This window comes from Caloenas nicobarica, chromosome Z (genome assembly GCF_036013445.1).
Source record: "Caloenas nicobarica isolate bCalNic1 chromosome Z, bCalNic1.hap1, whole genome shotgun sequence".
Lineage (NCBI taxonomy): Eukaryota > Metazoa > Chordata > Aves > Columbiformes > Columbidae > Caloenas > Caloenas nicobarica.
In genome coordinates this window covers 42948785-42976728 of record NC_088284.1, presented here as the reverse complement: position 1 = coordinate 42976728, position 27944 = coordinate 42948785, and the positions used below count along the sequence as shown (strand labels likewise).

The window sequence follows — 27944 nt, the reverse complement described above, 5'->3', positions numbered from 1 at the left end:
AATGAGAGGGAATTTGTGTCCTTCTTGAAAGGTATATAAAATTTTCATTAGGTTGATTTGACAGGCTTGCTCTGGATATTCGAGAGGACATTTTTACATTGCCAAAAACTGTATGATTTTGTTTCCTATTCAGTCAGTGAAGTATTATCTTTGCTGTCCTCTTTTTCTGGCACGATGGACTTTATTACCATTCTGTAGTATTTTTACCTTGTTCATTATATGGTTCATTCATTGTTCTCTCTCCCATCCGAAGTGTTCTTTGTTGCACTTTTACTTCTTCTTTTTTTTTTTTTTTTTTAGGAGCAGTGCTTGTCTCTGCTATGGTGAAGAAAAATTGTCATGCCTTTTCCAGAAAATAAATTATTTATTTGCTTCAGTTTTCACCATACTATCTTTAGGTCTTCTGCCTTATTAGAGCTTGCATTCAGTCTGGTGATCCTGAACACCTCCTTCTGAATTCCTGCCTAGACACGTAACTAGAGTTGTATTGATACTGCCTTTTTAAGTATCCTTGTAGCTTAATGTCTCATTTGACTGTCATAAATTATGTTTTCCAATGTGCTGACGTTCTGTTTAACTGGTGGTTTTAGACCATCTTCTGAACTTTTCTTAAACAATGATGTTGAATAACTCTTCCTCTGTGCCATAGAAATGTACTTAGTTCATGCAGTAGCTTCTGTAACTGGAAACATCAGACACTGACTTCCAAGGGTTTAAAATGTGGCTGGTTTTCAGTTGGTTTGAAATAAATCTATAAAACACAATTTAGAAAGGTAGTTGAGTTTCCTAGCATAGATTCTCACCTGTCTTGTGTACGGCAAAACCAAGTTGTGTTTTCATGCTTCCGTAATGATTAGTTACTACATTAATTAAGAAATGTCAAATACCATAAAATAAGTTTGATTTGTGTTAAGAACTGCACTGCAAGGAGCAGGGACATCTTCAACTAATCAAGTTGCTCAGAGCCCCATCCAAGCTAGCCATAAATCCTTCCAGGGGTATCTACTACCTCTCTGGACAAGCTGTTTGAGTGTTTCACCACCCTCATTGTAAAAAAAAATTATTACTCATATCTAGCCTGAAGATGCAGCCCAAGATGTGCTTGGCCTTCTGGGGTGCAAGCACACATTGTCGGCTCTTGTCCAGTGTTTCATCCACCAGTACCCCCAAGCCCTTCTCCAGAAGGCTGCTCTAAATCCCTTCATGCCCCGGCCTGTATTGATACTGGGCATTGCCTCGACCCAGGTGCAGGACTTTGCACTTTTCCTTGTTGAACCTCATGAGGTTTGCATGGGCCCACATCTTGAGCTTGTCCAGGGCCCTCTGGGTGGCATCCTGTCCCTCAGGTGTGTCAACTGCACCAATCAGCACCCACAAACTTGCTGAGCGTGCACTCAATCCCCCTGTCTATATCACTGATGAAGATATGAAATAGTACTGATACCAGTACAGACCCCTGGGGACAGTACTTGTCACAGGTGTTTATCTGGACATGGATCTGCTGACCTCTACTCTCTGGCTTCCTACTCTCTCATCCAGCCAATTCCTTATACACCGAACAGTCCACCCAAAAAATCCATGTCTCTCCAGTTTCAAGAGAAGGATGTTGTGGGGGACCATGTGAAAGTGCTGGTATAGTTCAAATTAGTGTGAGAATTTGCCTTTTGATAGTTCTTTTGGTTTAATACTACTTTGTTAAACATAGAAAAAGAATATGACAAATTAAATTAATGATCAGACAACCTTGAACAGGCTGCCCATGGAGGTTGTGGAGTTTCCTTCTCTGGAGACATTCAAAACCCACCTGGATGCCTTCCTGTGTAACTTCATCTAGGTGTTCCTGCTCCAGTGGGAGGATTGAACTAGGTGATCTTTTGAGGTCCCTTCCAATCCCTAACATTCTGTGATTCTGTGAACCTTCTTAAGATATCTCTATGTGAAATTCAGTGAACCCGTGTCACCATTGAAATTCTGAAATGTATTGCAAGCTAAGCTAGATGAAAGCTAGTATTTTTGAGCCACGGGCAGTAAAGCTACTTTAATGGAAATCAGTGTTATTTCGTGACTTCTGCAGTGTGGGAACCACATGTAATAGGTTCTAAGCCAATTTAACCTGCTCTGTTAATTAACTTGAATGCTGTCAACTTGTGTAACAGTAGAAGTTTCTTTTCAGTAGATCTTGAAAAATAATATGTAACTGTATATAAAAGGTAACAGTTTGTTTGTTAAGGCGTGGGCTATTTTCTGGTGTTTTCTCTAAAAGCAATGGGGTTGCTGCAAAAAAACTGTTTCATGTTTCATTTATAATTTCTGATTTTTCTTTCTCTTTGATGGTGGTTATGCCATCCCTTGCTCTCGAGGAAAATTTTCAATTTCACATTTCATAGTACAACAAACTGCCTCTTTGCCAATGAGACTATTTTAGTTTGTAATGTGTTCTTAATTACCTTGAGTTTAAATAAAGTGAGATTTCAGAAGGTGTACTTTTCAGCTCCATTATTGAGGCACAGCATAAAAATTATGTTTTAACCATACTAGCACAAGGCAAACACTTAAAAGTGTGGTTAAACGTACTATGCCAAATCAGGCTTAGTTATGATTGAAATGCTTTTAATTCTCAAATTGCTTTGAGGATTTTCTTTCTCCAAATTTTTGTGAATATCTCCTCATCACTAGACCAAATGTGATAACTTAGATCGCTGGAACAGTAGTGTTTCACCTTAATTCCAAGTCCCTTTGTTGATGAAGGAACTTATTAACAGCATGTTTACGTTGCTTTATTTCACATATTTTATAAGTTAGTGGTATCGTGTGTGTGCATGCACACACCTATACATTTTTTGAGAGCATAAAGCAGTATAAAGATATCTTTAAGGTTAATTCTCGTTAATCACTTATTCCCAAATGACTTTTACCTGATCACTACAGCTATGTTACTTTATGATATGTCTTTTCTGCAGACACCAAAGATGCTAACAAGAAAGATTAAACTTTGGGACATTAATGCCCATATAACCTGTCGTCTGTGCAATGGATACCTGATTGATGCTACTACTGTAACAGAATGCTTACATACTTGTAAGTAGAAGTATAATTAAGATAAATAAATTGTTGTGTGGTTTTGTTTGGTTTTTTTTAATTTGATGTGCAACATGTTTTAATGGTTTTTAGTTGAAATTTAAAAACCTGTGCGTCAGCCAAAATAGCGTGAGCCTTACTAGGCAGTGCTTTTTTTAACAGATGATTTGCTTTTTTAACAAAGCAAATGAGGAGAACATTAAAGCTGTACTGAATAAACTTGAAGACATATACAATTAGTGGTAGTGTATGCTTTCAAGAATGCAGTCTGTCTTCCTGCTAAAGGAATGTGGAATGCCTAGTTCTCTCTTCTGTTGACATAGCATTTGTTCTCCAGCTGGAGCCTTCCAAATGTCTCTTGCTCTCCTGTTCCTCTGCAGAAAGCAGCCATAGTTTATTGATAAAGAATATGTATATTGTATTGAACCCTAGAAATAAGCTTTTGCTCCAAAATATCATGACGAGGTAGTTTGTTGTTGTTCAGTTACTTTGTGAATTTCGAGTTTCACATCAGTAAGTATACTCTAGTATCTTGCAAAACGTTATGCTATAAGAAAACCGAAGGTCTAAGTGCATCTCAGCATCTTTGTTGTTGATGTTGTGAGATATAGAAGTGTTAGGCTTTGCAATATTCTGATGGAAACCTGGCATATTAGCACAGTTCCAACTACAGATCCAGAAAGGTTCCTTCTGAGCAGAAGCACCCTTGTAGTCCAAAGTGATAACTCCAAAACTATTCTTTGTCATGAATCTGTCCTGATCCTCAGTTTCCTTTGCCAAGGTAGGTGTCAGCTGCGGAATTAATCTTCAGGGCAGACATTAGTGATATTAAATATCCAGACCTTAGTGACATTAAATATCATTTCTAGCAGCCACATTGATGGCTTTACACCTTGCATGAGAGGGTTTTACTAAATGTACACTTTCTAGCTGTGTCTTCAGAATCCCTGCCATTTACCGACGTGTCCTTGTCACCCAGGAGCTTCCGTTTGTCCAGTTTTGCCTGTCCAGAGTTTAGAATATAATTTGTTTTGTTTATACATGCCTGTATTAATCTATTAAATAGTATTTGTCATGCAGCTTCAAACATCTCATGTTTTAAAAGCCTTCTGTTATAGTATTTTGGTCCTATTTTGATAAAGCTAGTACGTTGTTTCAATAGCTTAATGACCCATAGTCCTAAACTTCAATTGGTGACAGTGGCTTCATCCCCACAAAATGGAAGTTTCAGCAGACTAATTCTTCACCTGAAATTTCTTGCAAAGGGGAAATACAATGCTCATGATTTGTCAGAGATTGTTTTCCATTGTATTTCATTTAGAAGTTCTGCTCATCAGCTTTAATGAGTTTTTTGTTGCCCCAAATCCTTTACTGCTGCTATTAACAAGATTATATACAAACCCAGTATTATTATATAAGTTAACATGTCTGACATAGAGCTAGAGGGTCATTTTTCATTGTTCTTCAAAAAACAAACCAACAAACCCAAAACCCCACAACAAAACAAACAAACAAACAAGCAACCAAACAAACCCACAAAACCTACTGAACTGACATCACATCATCTACACCATTTCCTACATTTGCTTATGGAGGAAATGTTTAGATTAATCCACAGTGCTACAGTGCTTGCTTCAAAAGCCAGGGAATGCTCCTTGCTAGCTGCTTTTTTTTTTTTTTTCCTTATGGTTTGCCCTGTCCTTATTTTGGCAGTTTGTATTTTCAGAATACTACTTGAGTTTTTATCCTGTAGAATTAGAGTTTTCTGAGAAGAGGGACAGAGCCCTCTCTTTATTAAGATCTTTATACACGTTTTCATCTTTTGTGTTGTGTATGTTAATACTAATAATCGATGTTCCTGGTAAAGCATCCTTGTAAAATCTATCCTGAAAGTTCCCTGTCTGTTGAGATAGTGAATTCTGTGCTGAATTACACCACCTTGAAATTTTCTTTCTGTTTCAACTCAGAACTGCACAGTTTTCTTATCTTTTAAATTTTTCTCCAATTTCTTGTCCTTCAGACATTCAGAGACTCTTCACTTCAGTAGTAAAGGTAGTTCTTTGGTCCTTTGGTGAGAGTCATATGGAGGACCAGGGCAAGTCCTTTGAAGGGACAGGGCCTACTTCTTTTGTAAAGCAGAATTCAGGGGAAAACAAGCTTCTTGCTCCCTTTCCTACTTCTTTCTCTGCTATATCTTTAGTTTCTTGATGGCAAGCAGTCCTATAAGTCAGTAGGTAAAAACTTCATTAGTAGTAACTCTTTGTTAGATCTTTCCTAGTTTACACATGTTTGTTGATTAGAATTCCAGCATAGCAGATGTATGTAGGTCTTGTTAAACTTTTACATTTCTAATTTGAGTTTCATTAGTGTTTATGTATGAAAGCTGTCCTTGTATGTTATGAAAGGGAAAGCCTCATATGTTATGTTTTGTGGATTCATAAGGGTAATGGAAGACCAACTGTATTTCTTGAACTAGACAGAGAAATTTAAGAAGTTAAGAGGAATAAAACTGTTTGGGGAAAAAAAAAGCGAGTAATGATTAACCTTGCCTCTTTCTAATAACAGTTCCCTGATAGGTTTAAATGTACTGTGGAAGTAACCAGAAAATATACAGCTCAGTTCAGGCCTACAAACAGTGCCAAAATATATGGGTAAATGGAGATCAGAGACTTTGAAAATCCCAGGTACAGGAAAAACTCTAGAAATACTATTGTTTCAGACCTTAGAATGGTTCCCATATTGGCTGTACTGTACTCCTAGGACTTCCAGTTTGAGGAGAGCTTGTGAATCCCAGCTTGACCTTGTGAAAAAAAGCGACAATCTAGAACACTGCAGCACCATCCATAAACTATCTTGTTGCATTTGTTTTGATGCTGTGCTTAGACTAGTAAACCTGCCGGAACCTGAGCCAACTTGTGAAGAGTTCAGTTTAGGAGGAGTTCATGTATACCTAGTCCAAGCTGGAAGATGTAGTGAAATCAGAGCCTGTTTTAGAAGGTATCAGAAAATCATAGAATAGTTTGGGTTGAAAGGGACCTTCAAAGGTCACCTAGACCAACTACACTGCAAGGAGTGGGGACATCTTCAACTAATCAGGTTGCTCAGAGTCCCATCCAGGCTGGCCATAAATGCTTCCAGGAATGGGGCATCTACCACCTCTCTGGGCAACCTGTTCCAGTGTTTTGCCACCCTCATTGTAAAAAAAATTATTACTTATATCTAGCCTGAACCTTCCTTCTTTTAGTTTAAAACCTTTACCCCATGTTGTGTCACTACAGGCTGTACTAAAAAGTCTGTGTCCCTATCTTTCTCATAAGCCTGTTTTTGTGTGTTGAAAGGCTGCAATAAGGTCTCCCTGGAACCTTCTCTTTTCCAGGCTGAACAACCCCAACTCTCCCAGCTTGCCCTCATAGGAGAGGCGTTCCATCCCTCTGATCTTTTTTATGGCCCTCCTCTGAACCCTCTCCAACAGGTCTTTCCCATACCGAGGGCTCCAGAGGTGGACACAGTACTGCAGGTGAGGGCTCACCAGAGCAGAGCGGAGGGGCAGAATCACCTCCCTCGACCTGCTGGCCACACTTATTTTGATGCAGCCCAAGATATGATTTGCCTTCTGGGTTGCAAGCACACATTGTTGGCTCGTGTCCAATCTTTCATCCACCAGTGCCCCCAAGTCCTTCTCTGCAGGACTGCTCTCAATCCCTTCATCCCCAGCTTGTATTGATACTGGGCATTGCCCCAACCCAGGTGCGGGACGTTGCACTTTTCCTTGTTGAACCTCATGAGGTTTGCATGGGCCCACATCTTGAGCTTGTCCAGGTCCCTCTGGGCAATACCACTTCCTTCAACCGTATCCACTACACTACTCATCTTGGTGTCACCCACAAACTTGCTTAGAATGCACTCAATCCTACTATGTCATTGATTGTGGTATCAAATATTACTGGTCCTAATACAGACACTGGAGGGACACCACTCATTCCTAGTGTCCACTTGGACATTGAGCCATTGACTGTAACTGTTTGGATGTGGCCATCCAGCCAATTCCCGTCCACCTTACAATCAATCCGTCAAACTCACCTCTCTCCAATTTATTTGGAATATGCTTCTGTGAACATGTTTAAGAGAAATCTGTTAGGTTACATGATAAAGATCATATGCATACCCACAAAGGCACGCAAAGAGGCAACGGCAGGGGAGATGGGATACCTGATCATTTCTGTGGCCCTCCTCTGGGCCATCTCCAACAGGTCCTTATCTCTCCTGTACTGAGGGCACCAGATATGGACACAGTACTGCAGGTGAGGCCTCACCAGAGCAGAGCAGAGAGGCAGAATCACCTCTTTCAACCTGCTGGCCATGTTCCTTTTGATGCAGCCCAAGATGTGCTTGGCCTTCTGGGGTGCAAGCACACATTGTTGGTTCATGTCCTATCTTTCATCTGCCACTACCCCCAAGTCCTTCTCTGCAGGCTGCTCTAAATCCCTTCATGCCCCAGCCTGTATTGATACTGGGCATTGCCTCGACCCAGGTGCAGGACTTTGCACTTTTCCTTGTTGAACCTCATGAGGTTTGCATGGGCCCACATCTTGAGCTTGTCCAGGGCCCTCTGGGTGGCATCCTGTCCTTCAGGTGTGTCAACTGCACCAATCAGCACCCACAAACTTGCTGAGGGTGCACTCAATCCCCCTGTCTATATCATTGATGAAGATATGAAATAGTACTGATACCAGTACAGACCCCTGGGGACACTACTTGTCACAGGTGTCTATCTGGACATGGATCTGCTGACCTCTACTCTCTGGCTTCCTACTCTCTCATCCAGCCAATTCCTTATACACCGAACAGTCCACCCAACAAATCCCTGTCTCTCCAGTTTTGAGAGAAGGATGTTGTGGGGGACCATGTCAGAGGCCTTACAGAAGACCATCGTAGAAGGCCACTTGGTTGGTCAGGCAGGACTTGCTCTTGGTGAAGCCGTGCCAGCTGTCACAAATCACCTCCCTGTCCTCCATGTGCCTTAGCATAGCTTCTAGAAGTATCTGTTCCATGATCTTCCCAGACACAGAGGTGAGGCTGGCAGGCTGGCTGTTCCAAGGAACCTCCCTTTTTACCCTTTTTAAAAATGGGTGCAATGTTTCCCTTTTTCGGCTTCCCAGGGACTACTTCTGACTGCCATGACTTTTCAAATATCATGGACAGTGGCTTTACAAGTACCTCAGACAATTCCCTTAGGACTTGTGTCTCGTCAGGTCCCACAGACTTATGTATGTTCAGGTTCCTCAGGTGGTCACAAACCTGATCTTCTCTTTGCTGTCCTAGTCTCTGCCTTGAGGTCCAGCCACTTGAGACGTGTGGGAAGAGGGCTCGACAGTGAAGATTGGGGCAAAGAAGTTGCTGAGTACCTCAGCCTTCTCCTCATCCATAGTTACCAGTTTGCCAGTCTTGCTCATTGAGGGGATACGTTCTCTTTGACCTGCCTTTTCTGGCTGACATACCTAAAGAAGCCATTCTTGTTATTCTTTGTGTCCCTTGCCATATTCAGCTCCAGCTGCACCTTGGCCTTACTGACTCCATCCCTTTGCAACTGAGCAGGGTCCGTGTAGTTACTCTTCCCAGAATACCCGTCCCTGCTTCCACTGTCAAGTTCTGCTTTCATTGACTTGGTAAGACGAGGCTTTGGCTTAACTTTTGTAAATGGATCTATTGCTCTGGCATTCCACTGGAGCAGGCTGCTGTGCAAGATCTGTGCTTAGTGTGCAAAGCTACGAAGTTTGGTCTAACCATAACATCTACAAGCAAGAGTACTGTCATCTTAAGTGTATAAATACAATGCAGAATGAAAACTTATTATGCTTATTTGCTGCTGCTTATTTTTGGGGGTATTAATGTGTGTTTATTTAATTGTACTATTATCTTGTCTCAGAGGTAGATGGCACTGTAGTTACAGAATTTCAAGACTACATGAACTGCTTTTTAAGAAAAAGCTATTTTCCCTCCCCTTTTTTTTCCTGCATTTTTGAGTTGTAGCTTCAAGTGAGTAAGGATATCATGTAGTAGTGTATATTATGAGTACTGTTTCTGGGAGTAGGGCGGAGTTGTAAATGGTATACTTTGAATGAAATATGGGTGATTGTATGTATGCATGTGGAAACGGTTCCAAAAGCATGTAGCTTTATAATGAGTGACAGCTTTAGTGAATTCTACTAGGACATTTTACAAATACTGAAGGTCTGTGCTCATGTAATTTTTTTTACCAGTGGAAGTTTACCTGTAGTGTACTCTCTGAAAATTAGAATTAAAATAGCACCTGGATATCCACTTTTTGAAAGTTTTCTGTTCTTTTAAAAAGTATCCAATTTTGGAATAATTTTTTTTGTGTTGGGTTCACTGCCACCATGCACTTTAATTCTGTATGTGGCCACGGTTAAAGCAAATAGGCTTAGTATCTTAATGGCACACAGTTCCTGTAATATCATCAGTGCAAACTGAATGGTGCAAGCAACATGGCGGTGACCTGCTAGAAATGGCTGTTCTAGTAAATTCTGGAGTGAGACTGTGCGTTGTATGCTTTTTTATGAAGACTTGGCTAGGTACAGATGCCTTAATTCTAGTGCATCACTTCCCTGTATCAAGAACATTAATGAAATATGCTAGAAACTGTGTTCTGCATGATCAGACATCATGTTTACATGATGTAAAGATGAGCTTCGTGTAAATTTCAGCAAGGCACATTTCTGTGACTGTATAAAAACTTTTTTTTCTTTCATTATGCTGCTTTTATTTTTTTAATTATCAATGTCCATGTTATCAGTCTGTAGAAGCTGCCTAGTGAAATATTTGGAGGAAAACAACACCTGTCCAACCTGTAGAATTGTAATACATCAGAGCCACCCACTACAGTATATTGGGTAAGTATGACAGTAAAAGTGCAACTAGCTTCACCCTAGACTGTTTCAGCCTCTTTTAATACAGCACAGCTTTTTCCTAAATTTTCTTACTTGCTTATCAGTATGTTAAACATTTAAAAGGAAGGTTGAAGGTGATTGAGGAGATATGGGATCAAACTTTGCTATGAATTTGCAACTCCTTGACATCTGTTAGCTTCTTACACACTTAAAAGCAAGCAAAGCATGCACTTTACTGTTTAATTTCTGTGTGAATTTAGTCATTCCTCATTTTGTATGCTTGGGCTGTAAAGGTCAAATAAATGAAACATTTATAGAAATTGTACTTTTACAAAATCCTCAAAATAATTAGTCTCAGTTTAATGATGCTTTTCAGTGTCTGACAGAGTAATGAGAGAAATAATTATCAACTTTATTTTTCAGTTAATCTTTCAAAGGCCTGTTTCGTTCATAGGGACAGGTAACAATATGGCAGCAAAAATATTAGACCAGTGGCTTTGATCTCTAGAATGGAATAATCTTGTCCTTTGTTCTGTTTTGATCCCTACACAGAATGCTCTCACTTTCTGACCTAATATGCATGTGGAATTGTTCATTGGTTTCTTTTTTTTTTTACTAAGGTTTTTATTTTTTCCAAAGGAGACATTCATTTTCTTCAGTGCTTTCCTTTCATTTTACTGGACTATAGTAACTTGCTGATGAAAATCCATTGTGACAGTGTGTTTGGACTAGCAAAGTGCAAGTACAAAAGTGTTTCACCTACCTTTATGAAGAGTTTGCTTTCATTTGTGGCAGTTTCCAAATGCCTTTCTCAGTTCTAGAACAACTTCTGAAGCAATGCTTATAGAAAATGAGTCTGATTTCACTTTACAGAAAACTGCAGATGTTCCATACACACTTACATTGCTCAAGCTGATCCTGATTCAGGAGCCTGGAACTAGATATGCCATCTCTGCATTTGAAGAATAATAATGTACACTGATAATGCATTGTATATACAATTATAATACCCTATATGAGTGTACACTTTGAATGGACAAGTAGATGCCAATAGGCAAGCATGAATAAACGACACTTAAGACAGCATGTTTGTCTTCTGCAAAACTACAGGAATACACCAGTGCCTTAGTTCAGAAGCTTATTTTCTGTGCTAAAAGAGGCCAGGAAACAGCATCAAATTGAGAATTGAGCTAGAAAGGAATTTGCTACTTGTTGTTCGTTATTGAATACACTTCAAAGGAAGTATTTTGCCTGAACTAGTTATAAAATACTGCCCTTTCAAGACTGAAACGGCCTTTGCCCAGTCTATTTTTGGATATACATATACTTTTAATGAAGAATTGACAGTCAAGAATTTTACAGTATGTATTAGAATGTATATGTGCACTGCTATTCATCTCCCTCTATCTGGAAAATAGGTAAAGCAATTGTGTCTCCTATTTCACATTTCTGAATGCTATTAAATTCTCACCTCTGATCTAATAGTGATGGCTGATTTACTGTTTATGTTGAAATATTTTTTGAGATATTTCTACAGTCCATATGCGACACTTGAAAATCCCAGCCTGTGCAAATGACATTGTTACTGGTTCAAAATACATGAATTTAGAATTAATGATATTTTGATTCTTCTTCTAGTGCCACTTTAAAGATTGTGGTGGTTGATGGTAAATCTCTTGATTTGTCACCATTTCTGTATTTGTTCACTCATCTCCACTGTTGTGAAGTGCTCATATCAGGTGATAAGGAGCCTGAGATTACTCTTGTAAGCCTCTTCTCATGTTTAAGTCAGATTCAGGATCTGGTATTTCAAGCTGTGTTGGGGTAATGACCTTGTTGCAGCCAAGGCAGACATTTGAAATGTTTCTAAATAAAATTATTTATCAATTAGAATTTTTTTAAAATTTTTTTTCTTTTTTTTTTCTTTCAGACAATGACTTATTTTAGATTAAAACAGAATTTTGTCTAGGTGAGCTGGAAATTAAAGTTTAGAATCTTAACTGGTCCTGCTGCTGTAGTTCCAGTGGGATTACAGGCTTCTGAGCTACATAATGTTGTTCACAGTTAAAACGTTGGCTTTTAAGAGCAAAGTAAAATTTTTATTCTTGTGGTCTTTTTCAGTGAACTGTTTTTTGCATTTTTGGAAGACCTAGTAAAGATAACTAAGTGATCTGCGAATGTGAGAGATGAGTCTGTAGGGGTAACAAATGGACTAAACTTGATTCTTGTGTAATAAAAATGAGTTTACCCCAAAGATGTCAAAGAATTTTGAGATTATTTATGTCATAACTTCCCTTGATGCAGGATGCCATGTTCCATGGGGCATCATCCTCCAGATGTTTGAGACTATTCTTCCTCAAACTTCGTTTAGGTTTCTGTCTTAGACTGTGCTTTTTCATAACTTGTTTCATTTTACTGTCCTGTCTTGTTTGATATAAATAGTAATTTGAGAATTGAAATTCTTCTTAGGTAAATTTAGAGATTTTGCATTAGTTTAGTACTGGAACTTTTTTAAGAGAAATGTTTTGAATCAAGCTAGTTGACTTGAACTTTTGATTTCTTTTTTTTTTTTTTTCCTTACTAGTCATGACAGAACAATGCAAGATATTGTTTACAAACTTGTGCCAGGCCTCCAAGAAGGTAGGTTGTGGTATGACCTTTTTTAGAGGTCATTTTGCACATCTTTCTTTCACAACTTTAAAAAAAAAGGTATTTTCAGGCCATGAAAATGCAGTGGTGGAGAAGAACTGAGGAAAAATACAATGGAAAATTATATTCCTGCATTTGTGTCATTTCTAGTGATTAGTTTAATTTCATACCTGTACTAGCTGCAAGTGGGAGTGAGGGTTGTTGGAGGAAAGATGGGGTATTTATTCAAAAAGTAGTGTTATGTAAAGTGGAACAGTAGTTCAGCTTTTGAATACTGGCACAGTGTAACTCTCATTTGTTCTTGTTAAACTGTGTACTAAACCCAGCTTTCTAGAATTCTCAGAAGTAGAATGTAATGCAGAACACCTTTTAGTTTCAGTGAAGTTTCTGCTACTGTGTGAGTCCTTTCTTAGCACGTAACTTTAAATTTGCTTTTTAATAATAATCTTCGAGAATGGATCTGTTCAACTAAAGTAGTACCTTACAGTAGCTGCTCAGTAATTTTGTGTCTTAACATATGTTACAACTTTCATTTAAATAGAGTATTTTAATCCATTTAAGCTGAAAACACAGAACATTCTCAAGCATTACTAAGATTAAATAGATTATTTTAAAACTATTTCTAGCAGATTGAAAACCAGAACTATAAAAATTCAAAACCAGTTATTTGACTGCAATATGGGGGGGAGGGATTCAAAATAATGTATAGTATTTTAAATACTGTCTCATTCTAGTAGGAATGCTATAATAGTAGCTATACAGATGACTCTGTAGTATTCTAACTCTGAAAAACAAGGCATGACTTGATGCAGTAGCAAAGACAGAAGGGTAGCAAATACTGACAATACAACTCGTTGTTGGCAAGACTGTTTCACTTAAGAGGGAAGGGATTTGGAATAACTTCATAAATATTGCATTAGAACTTTATTACAGGGATTAATATTTACAATTTTAAACAGCGGAAATGAAAAAGCAAAGAGAGTTTTATCACAAACTGGGCATGGAAGTTCCAGGGGACATCAAAGGGGAGACATGTTCTACAAAACAGCACCTAGATTCCCACCGAAATGGTAAATGGTCCTTTATTTATTCTCTCTTGGATGGATGATGGCTAGTAAATTGATGAATAGTCCTGTTGGTGGTATGTGCCTAGTTGGTTTATTACAGTCACTATTGTTTTTTAACACTGCACAGTACAGTAGGTGTAGGATTGTTGCTTCTTCCCTTATTTGTGCATAGAATCTTTCTTTTTAGCTGGTCATAGCATATTACTCTTGGCAAAGGAGATCTCTGTAGTAGTGCCTACATGGGGACTCTGAAATTCTGGGCTGCTACTAGTTGCACTGAAGGTTGTGCTCTGTATGTTATTCCTCTCTTTCATGTGTGGAGCTGTTGGCAGCTGGGATTGCCTAAGCAGAAAAGCGCGACTTGGGAAAAGCAAAGTTTATTCTGTATTGTAGTCCTGAACTGTGCTGTTTTAATCACATTAGCATTACGAGCTGCTGCTGAGTGTTATCCCATATATCTGGTTTCTTATCTAAGGTGAAACTAAAGCAGATGAAAATTCAAACAAAGAAACTTCTGAGGAAAAACAGGAAGAAGATAATGACTACCACCGAAGTGATGAACAGGTGAGCTCATAGGGCATGTTTTAGTTTTATCTTAGCTTTAGTGCGTTTGTAAGCTAACAGAGAAGAAAAGTAACTGTTTCAAGCTGCATTTTCTGTCCTCTGATACAAGGTGCTCAATGCTTTTGTGCAAGCATGAGTTTCGTGTTTGGTTGTTGGCACAAATGGGGCGTATGTTAAAGACATTTGCATTAAGATTTAGTAGTTCTGACTTGTTTGTTTATAAGTTTCCAAAGTATTTATTTGCATTCAAAACAAATTTATTTGGCCACCCTTCTGAAGGAGTATATCCCAGTGTTATTGTGATATATTGAGCTGAATGTGTATCAATAATTATTAATAAAACCTTTTGCACTTTTATTAACTTACTGTTTATTTTGTTTTAAACCTCTAATACTAAGACAGTGTTAGCCATATACCATAAAAATAGTATGAAAGCCAGGAAGTTCACCACTAAGTTTTAAACACAAAGCATGTTTGAAAGTGAAATCTTCTTCTTTTGGGACAAATAAGGTATTTCTTTTATGTTTTCCTGTTATGTGTGTCCAGAGTAAATTAAATTTGAATTAGTTTTCTTTTCAATTATAATGTAAGGGTACTTTCAAAGTGATTGTACCTAGTACTAGATCCTCTTAGGGCATAAAGTAAATAATTACAAAGAGCGTAGTCTAAGTAATGAATAGCTGCATGAGAAAAGTGAGAATTGAAGCACAGAAATTAGAGAGGCATTTTGGGGGGTAATCTTTAGAATTCAAAAATTTGTTACATCATTTGTATCCATTCTTTTTAAACTGAAAATTTTCTTTTAAATATGTGTTAAAATTCAGTTTTTAAACTGGATTTAGTAGTTGCATTAGAAGCAAGAAGTTACGTTAGAAGCAATCATTAAAAGTTGGCAATGATATACTTACAGTTTTTCTTACTCTAGCTTTTGACTTAGGGTCCCCTTGAGCTATTGGCAGCTATATGAATTTGGACTAGGGCATGCTTGTTCCAACACCAAAAATTATTTTGTGAACTTTCTGGTCTAGATCTGTTTTGGTTGCAGTAGTACTTATCATTAAACTGACAAGATGTTAGAAAAAGTTTTAATAGGATTACAAGCATTTCAGTTTAAGAAATACTAGTACTGTACTTTTCCACTTTTTTTAATTAATAAAAACTGCATGTGGATACATAATGAGGACTGCAGAAAATTGTTCCAGCCAACCCTGACTTTTTGCTTTTCATGCAGGTAAGCATCTGCTTGGAGTGCAATAGCAGCAAATTGCGGGGATTGAAACGAAAATGGATTCGTTGCTCAGCACAAGCAACAGTCTTGCATCTAAAGAAGTTCATTGCCAAAAAACTTAACCTTTCTTCTTTTAATGAGGTAATATTTTAATTTTTTAAAATTATTTTTGAAGATATGAAAACCTTACAAAAAGTGTTGGATTGTTCCTTTGCAAAGGAATGTCTTTTAGTCTGATATTATTTTCAGAAAATAGAAGCATGCACCATGTCATGAATTGTATGTTACATAGCCATTTTGTTTTCTTTACTTGGGGCTATCCAGGCCTTGCCACTTAGTTTGCACTGCATCTTTTCATGTTCATATATGAGTAATTGAGCTAAAAGGCTTGGTTATGTGCTTCCACATATGTTGAAATAGACTCTGGTAAAGTGCTTTGTTTGACAACTTGTAGTCAAGTATACCACACCCTTTCAGATATTTCACACTTAGTGCAGGAAACACTTTAACACTACTGGAGCCCAGCTTACAAGAAAGCACCACAAATATTTTGTTTCTTTTTGTGCTCTCAGTGAAGCTTAACCCGAAGTTGCTACCTACCACAAGCAAAATGTTATCAGATACCTACATTTCCCTTCCTTTGCAGGGAATACTTGGAATCATGGGAAGAATTTGTAATGAAAGGTACAGAAAGAAAGGGGATTTTTTGCACTTCTTAGTTCAGATTTGAAATTACCAGTGGCCAGCATATGAATACAGTGTATGTTTACCACTTTGCTGGGTCTTGGTCACAGTCTCTAGGCATCTCAGTTGACTCTCAGCTTGACATCTCCCAACCCCATATTATGTTGCTGATTCACTGGCTTTCATTAAGATTTTTATTCAAATGAAATAATCTGCTTTCCAGTCCAATGTGTCAACACCTTTCTGCTCAAGCTTTACAACAGCCAATTTGCATCTGTGTCACTCTTCCTTCCTAGCTTCTGTACACTTCAACACTCTGTCTTCTGGTTGGAGTATGTCCCCAAACTCTGCTAGTCTTTGTGAAACAGAACTGTATCTCCTGTCTTATCCTCAGCCTGTTGGGAAGTGTTTGACTCCTTCCACCATCACTGTTCAAAAGAGGATCATTTTAGTGTGTGTGTGTTTAAGCCCTCCGTTCCACTGTGCCAGTCTGTGACTTAACAACCTGCTTGGCTTTTACTGAAGGAACAAACTTTCAGGAGTACTCTTTATTCCTTTGCTATCCCTCCCAATCTTCTTAAAGAGTACATAAATTGTGTTGTAATCAGTGTACCAGTACCAAGTAAGGGGTGCATAGTAGAAGGATGTAAGCTTATGGGCACTTAGCTGATTGCTATAGACTACTGCAGGTTTGAGTTATTGCCAGTTAGATAAGCCGTGTAAGTGGTCTGCATATACATTCAGACCTTTCTGGGTTGTGTGATAAAGCATTGTTAATATAAGCCACCATGGTGGAACTTATTGTTTCATGCATGTTCCCTGTTTTAGTTCACATTCAGCTATTGTAGTTCAGCTGTTAGTAGTCATATGATCCTTATGTATTTATGGTTAAATCCTCACTGTTTCTAATATCCAGATCTTTAAATACTGAGACAGAAAAATAAAAGTAGCTATTGAATATCTGCAAAAAAAAAAAAATCCATAAATACAGTATTTGAGGGAGGTGGCAGACATTTTTTTTTTTTAAAAAGTATCCTTGTACCAGCCACTTGGCTGGCATTAGGTAAAAAAATGTCATAGTATGTTAAATAACAGCTATCTTTGAGATTTGTGAATTCTGTCTCCTTCATTATTTTATTGGACCTTTTTAAAAGCATGTAAAGCATTCAGGAAAGGGCATTAGTACTGCTTTGGAAGCTGAATCAAACAATTAAGTCCAGTTCATGCCGTATTTCCTAGGTAGGCACAGACGTGGTCTTTCAGCACTTCATGTTGAGAAAATGTATTTGCTTTTCTTTCCTGGTACTATTTTTGTGTACAGAGCAACTACAACATGAATGGTTCCAGTGTCTTCAGAGGAAAACAATCTTGTAAAACATTTGTAATATTATCTGAAATATGTTTTCTGTACTGTGTCCCAATGATTTAACTGTTGCCTTTGTTTTGTCAGCTGGACATATTATGCAACGAAGAGATTCTTGGCAAGGACCACACGCTCAAGTTTGTAGTCGTTACTAGGTGGAGATTTAAGGTATGACACAGTTGTTCCAAGTAAACCATGAAGCGGCCAAATAAAATGTTTATAAATAGGCATAATTTGGAACTATACTGTAGTAACTGTAAACTCAATAAAAAGGCACTTTAATAAATATCTAATACAGCATCCCTAAATGCCAAGTATTAATTTGTTTCGAAGAAAATGATAAGTGAACACTGCATCGATTGTCAAATTGTTTTCAAGTCTGGCAAAGGAAGTGGAAGCCAAAAGAAATTATCTCCCTTACAAGGAAAGGCTGAAGGAGCTGGGTCTCTTTAGCTTGGAGAAGAGGAGACGGAGGGGTGACCGCATTCATGTTTATAAACATGTAAAGGGTGAGGGTCACAAGGATGGAGCCAGGCTCTGCTCAGTGACAACCAGTAGATAAGACAAGGGGCAATGGGTGCAAACTGGAAGACAGGAGGTTTCAATTAAATATGAGAAGAAACTTCTTCACAGTGAGGGTGACAGAGCACTGGAACAGGCTGCCCAGGGAGGTTGTGGAGTCTCCTTCTCTGGAGACATTCAAAACCCACCTGGACGCCTTCCTGTGTAACCTCATCTGGGTATTCCTGCTCCAGCAGGGGGATTGGACTAGATGATCTTTCGAGATCCCTTCCAATCCCTAACGTTCTGTGATTCTGTGATTATTTTTAGCTACTGCAAGTAAAACTGCTTTTAATTGACATAGGTAAGGAAATAGATTGTGATGCAGAAAAGGCAGACATTTTCAACACAGTTCTCTTCTGTAGCTCAAGAAGGCTGTTTTCTAAAGGAGAGGCAGTAATTGCAATGCTTGTCTGCCTTAATTAAAGAAACTTCTAGCAGCATTTAGTAGGCATAAGCAAGGCTGATTAAAAATATTTGAGTATGTCTTTGACTTGCTTATTGTGGTTTATTTAAACAACTTCCTGGAAACCGAATAGTAAACAGTAGGGCATTCATTCGGAGTATTAGTTATCGCATTAATAATGGTAGCTCAAGTTAAGTGGGTGTAAGAATGAATTGCGAAATTGAACACTTCGGAGGCACGTCACACCTACAGAGTCAGTGTATATGTATTTGGAGATATTTGAACTAGGAGTTAGTATTCATAATGGATAAGGAACACAGTCCGAGCTTACAATGCACACTGAGGTAGAACTACTTGCTGGCTTTGGATGCATATCTAGAAGAGCTGCACGTGGGAGTAGGGCCACATTTTTCTGTCTGTGTAGAAAAATAATTGACTTGCATAAGAGTCACAGGATAGAAGTCAAAGGTCAGTCTTTGAAATGCGGAGAGGTCACAAGTGGACTCTTGCTGGAATCAGTTTCATGTGATGTTCCTGAATGACCCGGGAAGGGATTTGATTAGTGCAGTAACAGTGCACTGACAAAATTGTGGTTATTTAGGATAGTGAAGACTGATGACAAAGGATTAAAGCAAGCCTTTACAGTTCTGAGTGACAGGTGTTTAACGAGCACCTTAAGTTCAATGTAGGTAAACACAAAAGGATACAAAGCAAATGTTAGGGATTTGGGGTGAAGGACAGGGGGCTGAAAGAGAACAAAACAAGAGCATCAAATTGGTGTGCATCTGTAGAAGTCTACTGTTCATCTTTATCATGGAAATCTATGAAATTGTGAGTCACATGGAAAATGGAACTAACTGCCTTCTCAAGTGAAAGAGGTGGGGGATGTAAAATGAAACTGGGAGGTGAGAGGTCCAGAACAAACAAGAGGAGACACAGAACACCTTGGTGCAGGAAATTGTGGAAGTTTACCTGTTCGTAATTTCTCCCGTACTAGGGATGGGTTTTCCAAGTTAAACAGATCTGGTATAACTCATCAATTCCCAAGACAAAATGGAAAGGATTTTTCATCTGTTGTTTGAGCTCCACAGATGAAATTACATCTTTTGTTTGTGTTGGTGAAATTTTGACACATCAGATAGCTACCCTCATAGTTACTTTAAGCTTTAGTTTATGAAATAAAAGTGTTGTTTACTGAGCAGGTTAGTTCTGGTTCTGTTTCTTATCTGGTATTTTTGTGTTGCAGAAAGCACCTCTACTGCTACATTACAGACCCAAAATGGACTTGCTGTAAGACAACTTTATTGTCCTTCTGGACAGGGTTTTTTGCAGAGACTATCATCTGGCACCTTCTTAGTGCATCACTAATCACATGACACAAACCAGCTGAATAATTTCGGAAGACTGTAGTGCTTTCATAGCAGACTGTCCTTCCAAATATTTCTTCTAGGGATGTGTTACCTAGATTTTTGGACATAAAATATTTATACTTTTTTTGTATGGAAGAAAGAAGTCGCAACTCAACAAGACACTACCAGCACTACGTTTACAGATACTGAAAACACTTCACAGTTCCATGTAGCTCAGCCTGATTTCTCCCTTACAGTTACACAGAAATAAGTTAGAATGTTGTGAGGTGATTTTAAAATGTTGCTTTTGACACCAAGTTGCATTTAGCTACTTTTCACAATCTGAATCTTTAAAAAATATATTTTTGCTATGTGGTGTTGTCTTATATAGTATGCCTGATTGCATTGTTTTTATTCATATTATTCTGTAGGGCATTGAACATACATAATCATATAGTGGCCGGTAATAATTTATTATGCTGCATTGAAAATTTCTGAAAATCTGAGAAGCCAATGAGTTTGTAATTTTTGCCCAGTTATTGCTCTTCTTCACTTCGTGTTTCAGTGTTTATAGTCCCCTATGCACATTGATTTGGTAAGATTAACAGAAATAATTGCAGTTGATTTTAATGTGCCCTGGTATTTTGCTGTGGCATAAATTGCACCAAATAATGGCAAATACTCAAAGTTCTAGATGTGTGAACTTTTTAAAAAATAAACATTTCTTATGTAGTTGTGGCTTGCAGAAATCATTTTTTAATCTAGAGAGAATTTCCTCTCAATAGCTATTGAAACACTGGCACTTGGGCAACTTTGGGTGATATTGCACAATTTTCATTTCACCAATTAAAAATTCCTAAGATCATTATAAGCAGCTTTATATTTCCTTTACCTGCTTTCTTACGAAACTACAGAATTTTCTTTAGTGCAATTCCTAGCTGTCTTTCAGGGGACGGAGTGGTGGTCAGATGAGATTATTTTAGCACCTTCTGGACTTAAATGATAACTTTACTTGCATCAGTCCTAGTGGATGCAAGGTAATACACATGCATGTATGTATGTGTGCTTACATCTACACGTACATAACTACGTATGTTATAGAATACACCCTCAATAGCACTTAGCAGGGTTCACTGCACTTTTTGTAAGTGTTTTTGAAATACTTGGCTTTTTAAAAACAATAGTTGAAAGTGATTTCTGCAAACTGTATACAATATAGCATATATAGTATGATTGTGAGAGTATTTGTCTAGCACAGGTGTCAAGTCACTGAAAACAAGCTTTGCCATATTATTGGCAGCTGGAAATAGTTAACCTTCTAATTTTTGGAAGAGTTTTCCAGTCACCTGAAAATGCTAGTGGTTATTCCTATTATTAAACCCTGTTGGTTTTTTATAAACTGTCTTTGGATAAGAAAACAAGTTTTCCTGTAGCTGCCCTGCTTCCTCTAGCTGTGCTCCTTCCCCTCTTGTGCTATGAAGTATTGTTACTTGATAACAGGAACGTGATACTGCAAGAGGTTTATCCAAGCATTTTAAATCATCTTCTTCTTCTTGGGTTTTCAAAGTACAACATTCCTTAGCATGTGTCCCGTAATTTCCTACTTTAAAGACTTCAGTCCTCCTTTCTCAGCTGTGCTGCTTCAGAAGGGATGCTATAACTTGTGTTTACCTTTGAAAACAGGGTTCCTCATTTTTAATTACAGTCCTAGATGTGAAGGTAAATGTGAAGGAAATCAAAAAGTATGCAAGCAGAGAATAAAAGGGAGCCTACTGAAATGTGGAAATGGAAAGGAGGGCCACACAAAGACCAAAAAGTGCAGATGAGGGTATAGGGTAGCTGCATTTCAATGTTTGGGTTAGGCAGAGCTCCACAGCCAGGCTGGCTGGCTGGGTTTGTGGGAGGGGGAGTATGTGTGCATGCATACAAGGAATGGAATCAAACTTGACTTTGGTTTTGTCTTACTATTTGTGGACTCAGATATACATATTTTAGCTTTTTTTTTTTTTTCCTGTTTTTAAAATTAGTTAAACTGGCAGAAGAGAACAAATGAGATTATGGATCTACCATTTTTATTATCTTTTCATGAAGCAGTGAATGCAGGTGGTATGGATGTGTATACTGACATACTGGGCCCTTCTGGAGCTGTTCATGTGCTTGTTACTGTCCTAGTGTAAATAAGGGACTGGCTCTAGCCACTGAGGCACTGAGAGTATGAACAGGGCTGTTATCGTTCACCCTCTGTGCACCCTGAGTATACAGACACTGGTTGTACCTGATGTAGACATGAAACTAAAGCTGCCAGACAGCAATCTGATTAACCACCTCGGTCAGGATATATATATATACATAAAAACAAATATATATATATATATATGTGTGAGCTCTGTCTACCTCAGAATGTGTGTACTGCAGAAACTTTTTATATGAATAAATGTTGATGCAGTACTGTTAAAGTGCATTAGGATTTTAGTACTTTCCTGTGTACTTGTGCAACTGAGAAATTAGTTACGAACACACAAATTCAGAAGCCTTTCAAAGCTGTCTTTTGCTGTAGCAATCTACAGCACAGAAAATATAATTTTATAACCATCTTTAGAATCACTTGAATTTGTTATGGTGCTATCCGTATATATCCGTACCTATATGGATACAAAAATCCAATCTAGTATTAATACCTACAGCTTTTTTTTCCTCATATTTGTGTGTAACTGCTTTTGCAATGTTTAGTCTGATAAAACCTTACCAGTAAAACAAACGAACACACACACAAAAGACAACACAACAAAAGGAGTCAAATCAAAACAAATACAAACCCACCAGTTATTTTGCTGAATCACATGTTGCAAGATCTTAGCTACGGAAACTCTTTCCCTCAGGAGGGATGTGACTGTGTCTGGACCATATGTTTATTTCCTTTAGCCTTACTAAAAGACTACAATGCAATTGAATTAAGGTCAGAGTGAGGTCCTTTGCGTCAGAGCCTTGTTTCACTTCTGTGAAGCTTAAGAGACAGTTAATTTATATCAATATTATATTGGGTAAAATAATCCTGATACTGTTTTAAGTTGAACAGAAGGTTAGGCTCAGCATAGATACGTTAGTCCTAGTGAGATTGTGTTAGTTTATTTTGGCTTTCATGAAGATGCCATTACTGTGAAGTAGTTTTCACAATTGCTTACGCTGGTAAATAATTGCAGTAAAGATGTATCTTGTTGCATTATCCTCAGCAGCAATGAGACTGAATCACCCAGGCTCAGAGTCTCATTAATATAGTTTCTTTAAAAATAGAGAATTCAGATAGAATGTATAATATTGAATTTAAATAAGATTTGGGGGTTTAAATTTTATCTTTATAAAATTATTTATTCTATTTTTAGCCTTCTGTCTTATTTTACCATCCAAGTATTTTTGGTTTCAGTGGTCCAGCTTTATTTACGGGCATATAAAATGAAATTGTAAGATGTTTTTACAAGCTTCTTCCTTTTACATTGAGTTTGAGTAGCTTTTATTTGTATGTTTTTGTTTTGTGTGGATAAAGAGCATTACTTATGATTTTGTGCAATAGGTTTGAAACATGCATTAATTAAGCATATGTTTAAATTGTAAATGTAGCATCTACTTACCATTAAACTTAAAAGGAATGTAGATGGCTTTTCTCACTTGTTTAAATGGGGTTTTATTCGGAGCTATTATTTGGGGGTGTTGTATTTTGATTTGTTCCTTTTTTTATCTTGAGAGTGAAGTGAGGGATTTAAATTTGTGTAAGTACAAGAACTATCTGTCAGCAATACTTCAAAATACATGATCTTGCAAGAAACCTTAATGTGAATTGTGGAAGCAATTGTCAAGGCTTGCAGCCTATCGGAAAATGTTTTGTGCCATTGTTATGTCTGGTATATTTATGTACCATCAAACCTGGGAATATTTTTATTGGTTGTGCAATAGTATACACAACACTGTCACCTCTGGGGATATGGGACCGTAGGAAGTATCAGACTACAACTATGATGGTGCTGGTTTTTTTCCAATAGGCTATGAGCCTTTGAAAGCTTACCTGGCTCTTATTGTCTTTATAACAACATAGTTAGTCCTAGGAGATTCATTGAGTTTTTTCTACTGGATGATAAATATAACCATACAACTAGTATATTTTACAGCATTGAACTAAATATAATAGGAAAAAGCCAACCTGTTTGTACATCAGCGAGGTGAATCTTAATAAGTACTTAAAATGTATTTTGTGCAGAAGGCTTGACTGTACAGAAAAATCTAGTTTCTGTATTTCCTCAGGTAATCACTTCAGTTTGGATCTTTCACTGGAAATGTTCCTGCAACCTACACTTCAGTTAGTCTGTCTAAAATTGTTAACAGGGCAAAAATTATTGTATACAGTAGAATCTCTATGTAAGATACAATTAACTGAACTAGGGTCTTGAGATCTGTTATTGAAGTAAAATTTTGCAGAGATAACATTAAGGAACATGGAACAATGTTTCAGTCTCTGCTTTAATCAAAACTTGCATTCAGTACACTTTCTAGGGAGCTTGCATCTTGTGTCAAATGAGCAGTAATGTCTTACTCTGGCGTTATGATTTATTTATATAAAAGTTAAAGCTCTGGGCCTGGTATTTGATCCATGTTTGATCATCTTTAGGGCTTCTTGGAAATCTTCCAAAGCCACAATGACCTGCCCAGATCCTAGTGGTAGGGTAGAAGCTAAATGTCCAATTCTATGAACACTTACATTGGTAACTTTACTGATAACCTGGATGGTTTACACAAACCAGTAGGGTCATTCATGTGAATGGTTAGGTGTGGCTAAAGGAGGGACCCTGACTCTTGAATACTGATGTTCCAGTTTTGGCTTGGGTTTTTTGGTTTGTTTGGGGTTTTTTTGTTGTTGTTGTTTTGGTTTTCATTTTTAATTTCTATTTGAAACTCAAAGCATTGGCTTAATAGAATCTTGAATTCAAGTGACTTATCTCAACAAAAGGAGACTTTGTTCTCCTGCAACAAGATTATTTTATGGTTAAGGGACAATAAGCCAATGCAACCACTAAGCCTTTATCCTTTTATGTGGCATAATAAAGATTCTGGAAGTGTCACAGTGTAAGACTGTATTTTTGACTTAGCTTCATTTGAAAGTTTACAATTTTTTATGCTTTGTGTTGCTGTGTAATTTTTGTACTATTGGTGGCTAGTTTTGTCTGAATAAGCGTTTTGGGATTATTACTTAATGTTTTGATTTTATGATAGTGAAGCTTGTATCCAGTGTTTTGCCAATTAATATTATATGCTTGTTAATAAAAGCAGAGTAACTGAAATACTGCCACTCTGGAAGTTATTGTCCCATTTTTCTCCAGGAACGTAAGGAGCTAGCCATCAAAATATCACAGTGCTGAACAAACACAGTGTGACTGAAACAGTGATGATGTGGTATTGCATTGTCATAATCAGCCTTTTACTCAAAACACAAGCATGGCCCAAAGTATTACTCCACAGCACAGAATGGCAACATGTCTGTGACAAAGTGTGTGGCAAGGAACTGCAATTAATAAATGAAATCGTTTCAGCTACCAAGAGGAGAAACACAGTTGCTCTGATATCTTTGTATACCTGTGGACAGAAAATTACTTAACCTGGCCTGTATGTGTTACTTTTAATCTTACCCTTACCCTGGTGATGTTGATGTCCAGGGGCTGACTTCAGCATTATGGAATATGGCTGTTCACTTAGACACATGGCAAATTGAAAAACATATTCACACATGTTCTGCTTTTATTTTATTTTACTTTGGTGAGCTGCTAGGGGGGAAAAATGTTTTCTTAGGGGATGGTTTGGGTAGTGGACTGAATATGTTTTGCCTTTGAAACAATTGGTCTGTTGTGGTATCTGGCAAACATTGGAGCTTGCCCTCTTCGTAACTTCACAAGGTTTTTTTTTTCTTCTAAAATCCTTGAGATTTATTTTAATAGCAGGTCAAAGGTATGGAGGAGGTTTTAGGTAAAATTAATTGAAATACATAGTCAATATAATAAAGTTGCAAACCAGATGCTACAGTAGTTCGAGTTCCTTGCAGCTACTACATGCTGTAATGCAAATTTATAGCTTGTGAACTGCTCTATACATACTTAGAAGGCAGGAAGGGCTTCTATTCCTGCTATTGGATTGATAGAAACTGCCAAAACCAGTGGGCTGTTTTGAAGTTAGGGTTTTATTCATACACATATTATTTGCACCTGAGGACATTAGGCATTTGCCACTTACTAAGTTCATTTTGTACTGAAATTTGCTTCACTAGAGGTAAATGTTCAGAAAACGGGACAGGAATAGAAGAGGTCACTTTATTCAGATAAAGGGAAAGTCCATTAGGGGCATCAATGAGTCCACAAGACAGGTACTCGCGGGATCTCTCAACACACAGAAGGATTAAAAACTCATCTCCTAGTCTCCTGGCCGCAAGATCCCTCCTCTTCCCCATTGGCTAAGGTACTCAAAGGTTACAACTTTCCAAAACACCTACCAACAACCTACCGCGCAGAACATGGACGTACATGTGTTGTATGTTCATTATAGGTCATTCTAGGCAGGGTGGAGAAGTTAATAAGGCAATTAAGCATGCACACTAGATGAAAAGTCACTGCAGTTCAAATTGTGGTTTATGCAAAATAGAGGTCTCCCTCCTAATACTTCTAGTTAGCGGATTGGTAAATACTTAACTTTCCCCTCTCCTTATCATAAGCCTGCACATTTTTGCAATGATAGGCTTGTTGCACCACTTGCACCACACTTTTGTAAAGACAGGTGATAATTGTTTGTATCAATTTAAATATCAGCAGGAGAGACTGCCATGGAAGCACCCCAAAAGTCTATTTAGGCAGGCAACAAGCTCCAAACCCACTTGATTCTAACCAGAACTGTTTAGCAGAGAACCAACTACAGATGGGGTTTATCCAAAATTACTCAGCACTCTGACAACATTATAAAACACAGATTCAGATACTGGTTAGGAGTTGAATACCATGCAGCTGACTCAAACTCAACAGGAACAGATCCCAAAACTCTAGAGTGATGATTCAAAATGTGCGTCCTTCCAGTCTGTTACAAAGTAAGGACCCTAAAGGATACCCAGATCGCTTACTAGGTCAGCAAGGTGTCTCAGTCCCCGGGGAATGTTACTTACATGGCCAGTCCAAGGAGGAGAGTCTTCAACTGCAAACCTACTGCTCTGAAGAAGACCAACTCAATGATGGTTGCTGGCAGGCTCCATTTCTACCCTTGTTGAATCTGAGCTGTGGTCATTACAAGCATGGCCCAGAAGCTTCTCAGTTTCTCTGGGCCTGTACACCTTCTTGGCTGCGAACCCTGTCTGTTGACCAAGGGTCCCATTCCTCCTGCTCCCCCACCTTGGGGGGAGGTGAACATGAGGAGTCACAGTGGTTAGGCCTGTGGGGTGGATATGGCTGTTGGCATCTTGAAACTGACCAAGGTGAGGGCAGGCACAGTGGGGCACAAAAGGTACTAAAAAGCCATGAACTGCCTATTGAAAGTTTCAGACCTTATAGGGGGTAGGAGGCGGGCGGGGGGGTCAGTGTGGAGCTGCCACAGGGACTTATCATACAGAGGTCCCTTTGCCTGTGCATAGTCCAGTAAAAGTTAATAACACATTAGCACTAATTGAGCAAGTGTTATGTTTTGTAAATCTTGCATGCTCTCATTAGTGGTTCTAGTGCTTTCCTGAAGTTTGTACTACTGGTTGCTTCCATCTTCGAACTAACCAGGCCTGGCTCAGCCTGCATCTTTCCTTCTTGCATTTTCAGCAATCATTACAGGAGCCTGGAGAAGATATGCTCAGATGAAGGAGTTCTGTTTCATGGGAGTATGATTACAGACTTTTTGACCTCTGTAAATGCTGGAAAAGAGATAACAGAAGCTTTCTTCTCCTATGCAAGCAGAAGTACATAGTCACTTAGTGCTGTGTACAAGTTGTGGTGTCTTTAACTGGCACATACATCATGAAGAAATTCCTCTGGTTGGCAGGAGGAATGACTTACCTGTATATCTCACTTCAGGAATGATGAAAG

At 38.2% G+C, this 27944-nt stretch overlaps 1 protein-coding gene across 8 annotated transcripts in view; it reads left to right on the top strand.

The window, feature by feature from the left end:
- Window positions 1-27944, top strand: part of PCGF3 (polycomb group ring finger 3) — a 99866-nt gene that overhangs the window by 37879 nt on the left and 34043 nt on the right. For 5 of the 8 annotated variants that reach the window (XM_065655583.1, XM_065655582.1, XM_065655581.1 and 2 more), the window contains 8 exons: window positions 2961-3078; window positions 9893-9989; window positions 12571-12626; window positions 13595-13705; window positions 14178-14266; window positions 15498-15635; window positions 17629-17709; window positions 19755-25128. In XM_065655583.1, the coding sequence (XP_065511655.1) occupies window positions 2970-3078; window positions 9893-9989; window positions 12571-12626; window positions 13595-13705; window positions 14178-14266; window positions 15498-15635; window positions 17629-17709; window positions 19755-19802 (729 nt within the window). In that variant the 5' untranslated portion in view covers window positions 2961-2969 and the 3' untranslated portion in view covers window positions 19803-25128. Of the gene's footprint in view, window positions 1-2945; window positions 3079-9892; window positions 9990-12570; window positions 12627-13594; window positions 13706-14177; window positions 14267-15497; window positions 15636-17628; window positions 17710-19754; window positions 25129-27944 lie in introns of those variants that run through there. The other 3 variants (XM_065655580.1, XM_065655586.1, XM_065655588.1) reach the window with 3 other exon arrangements.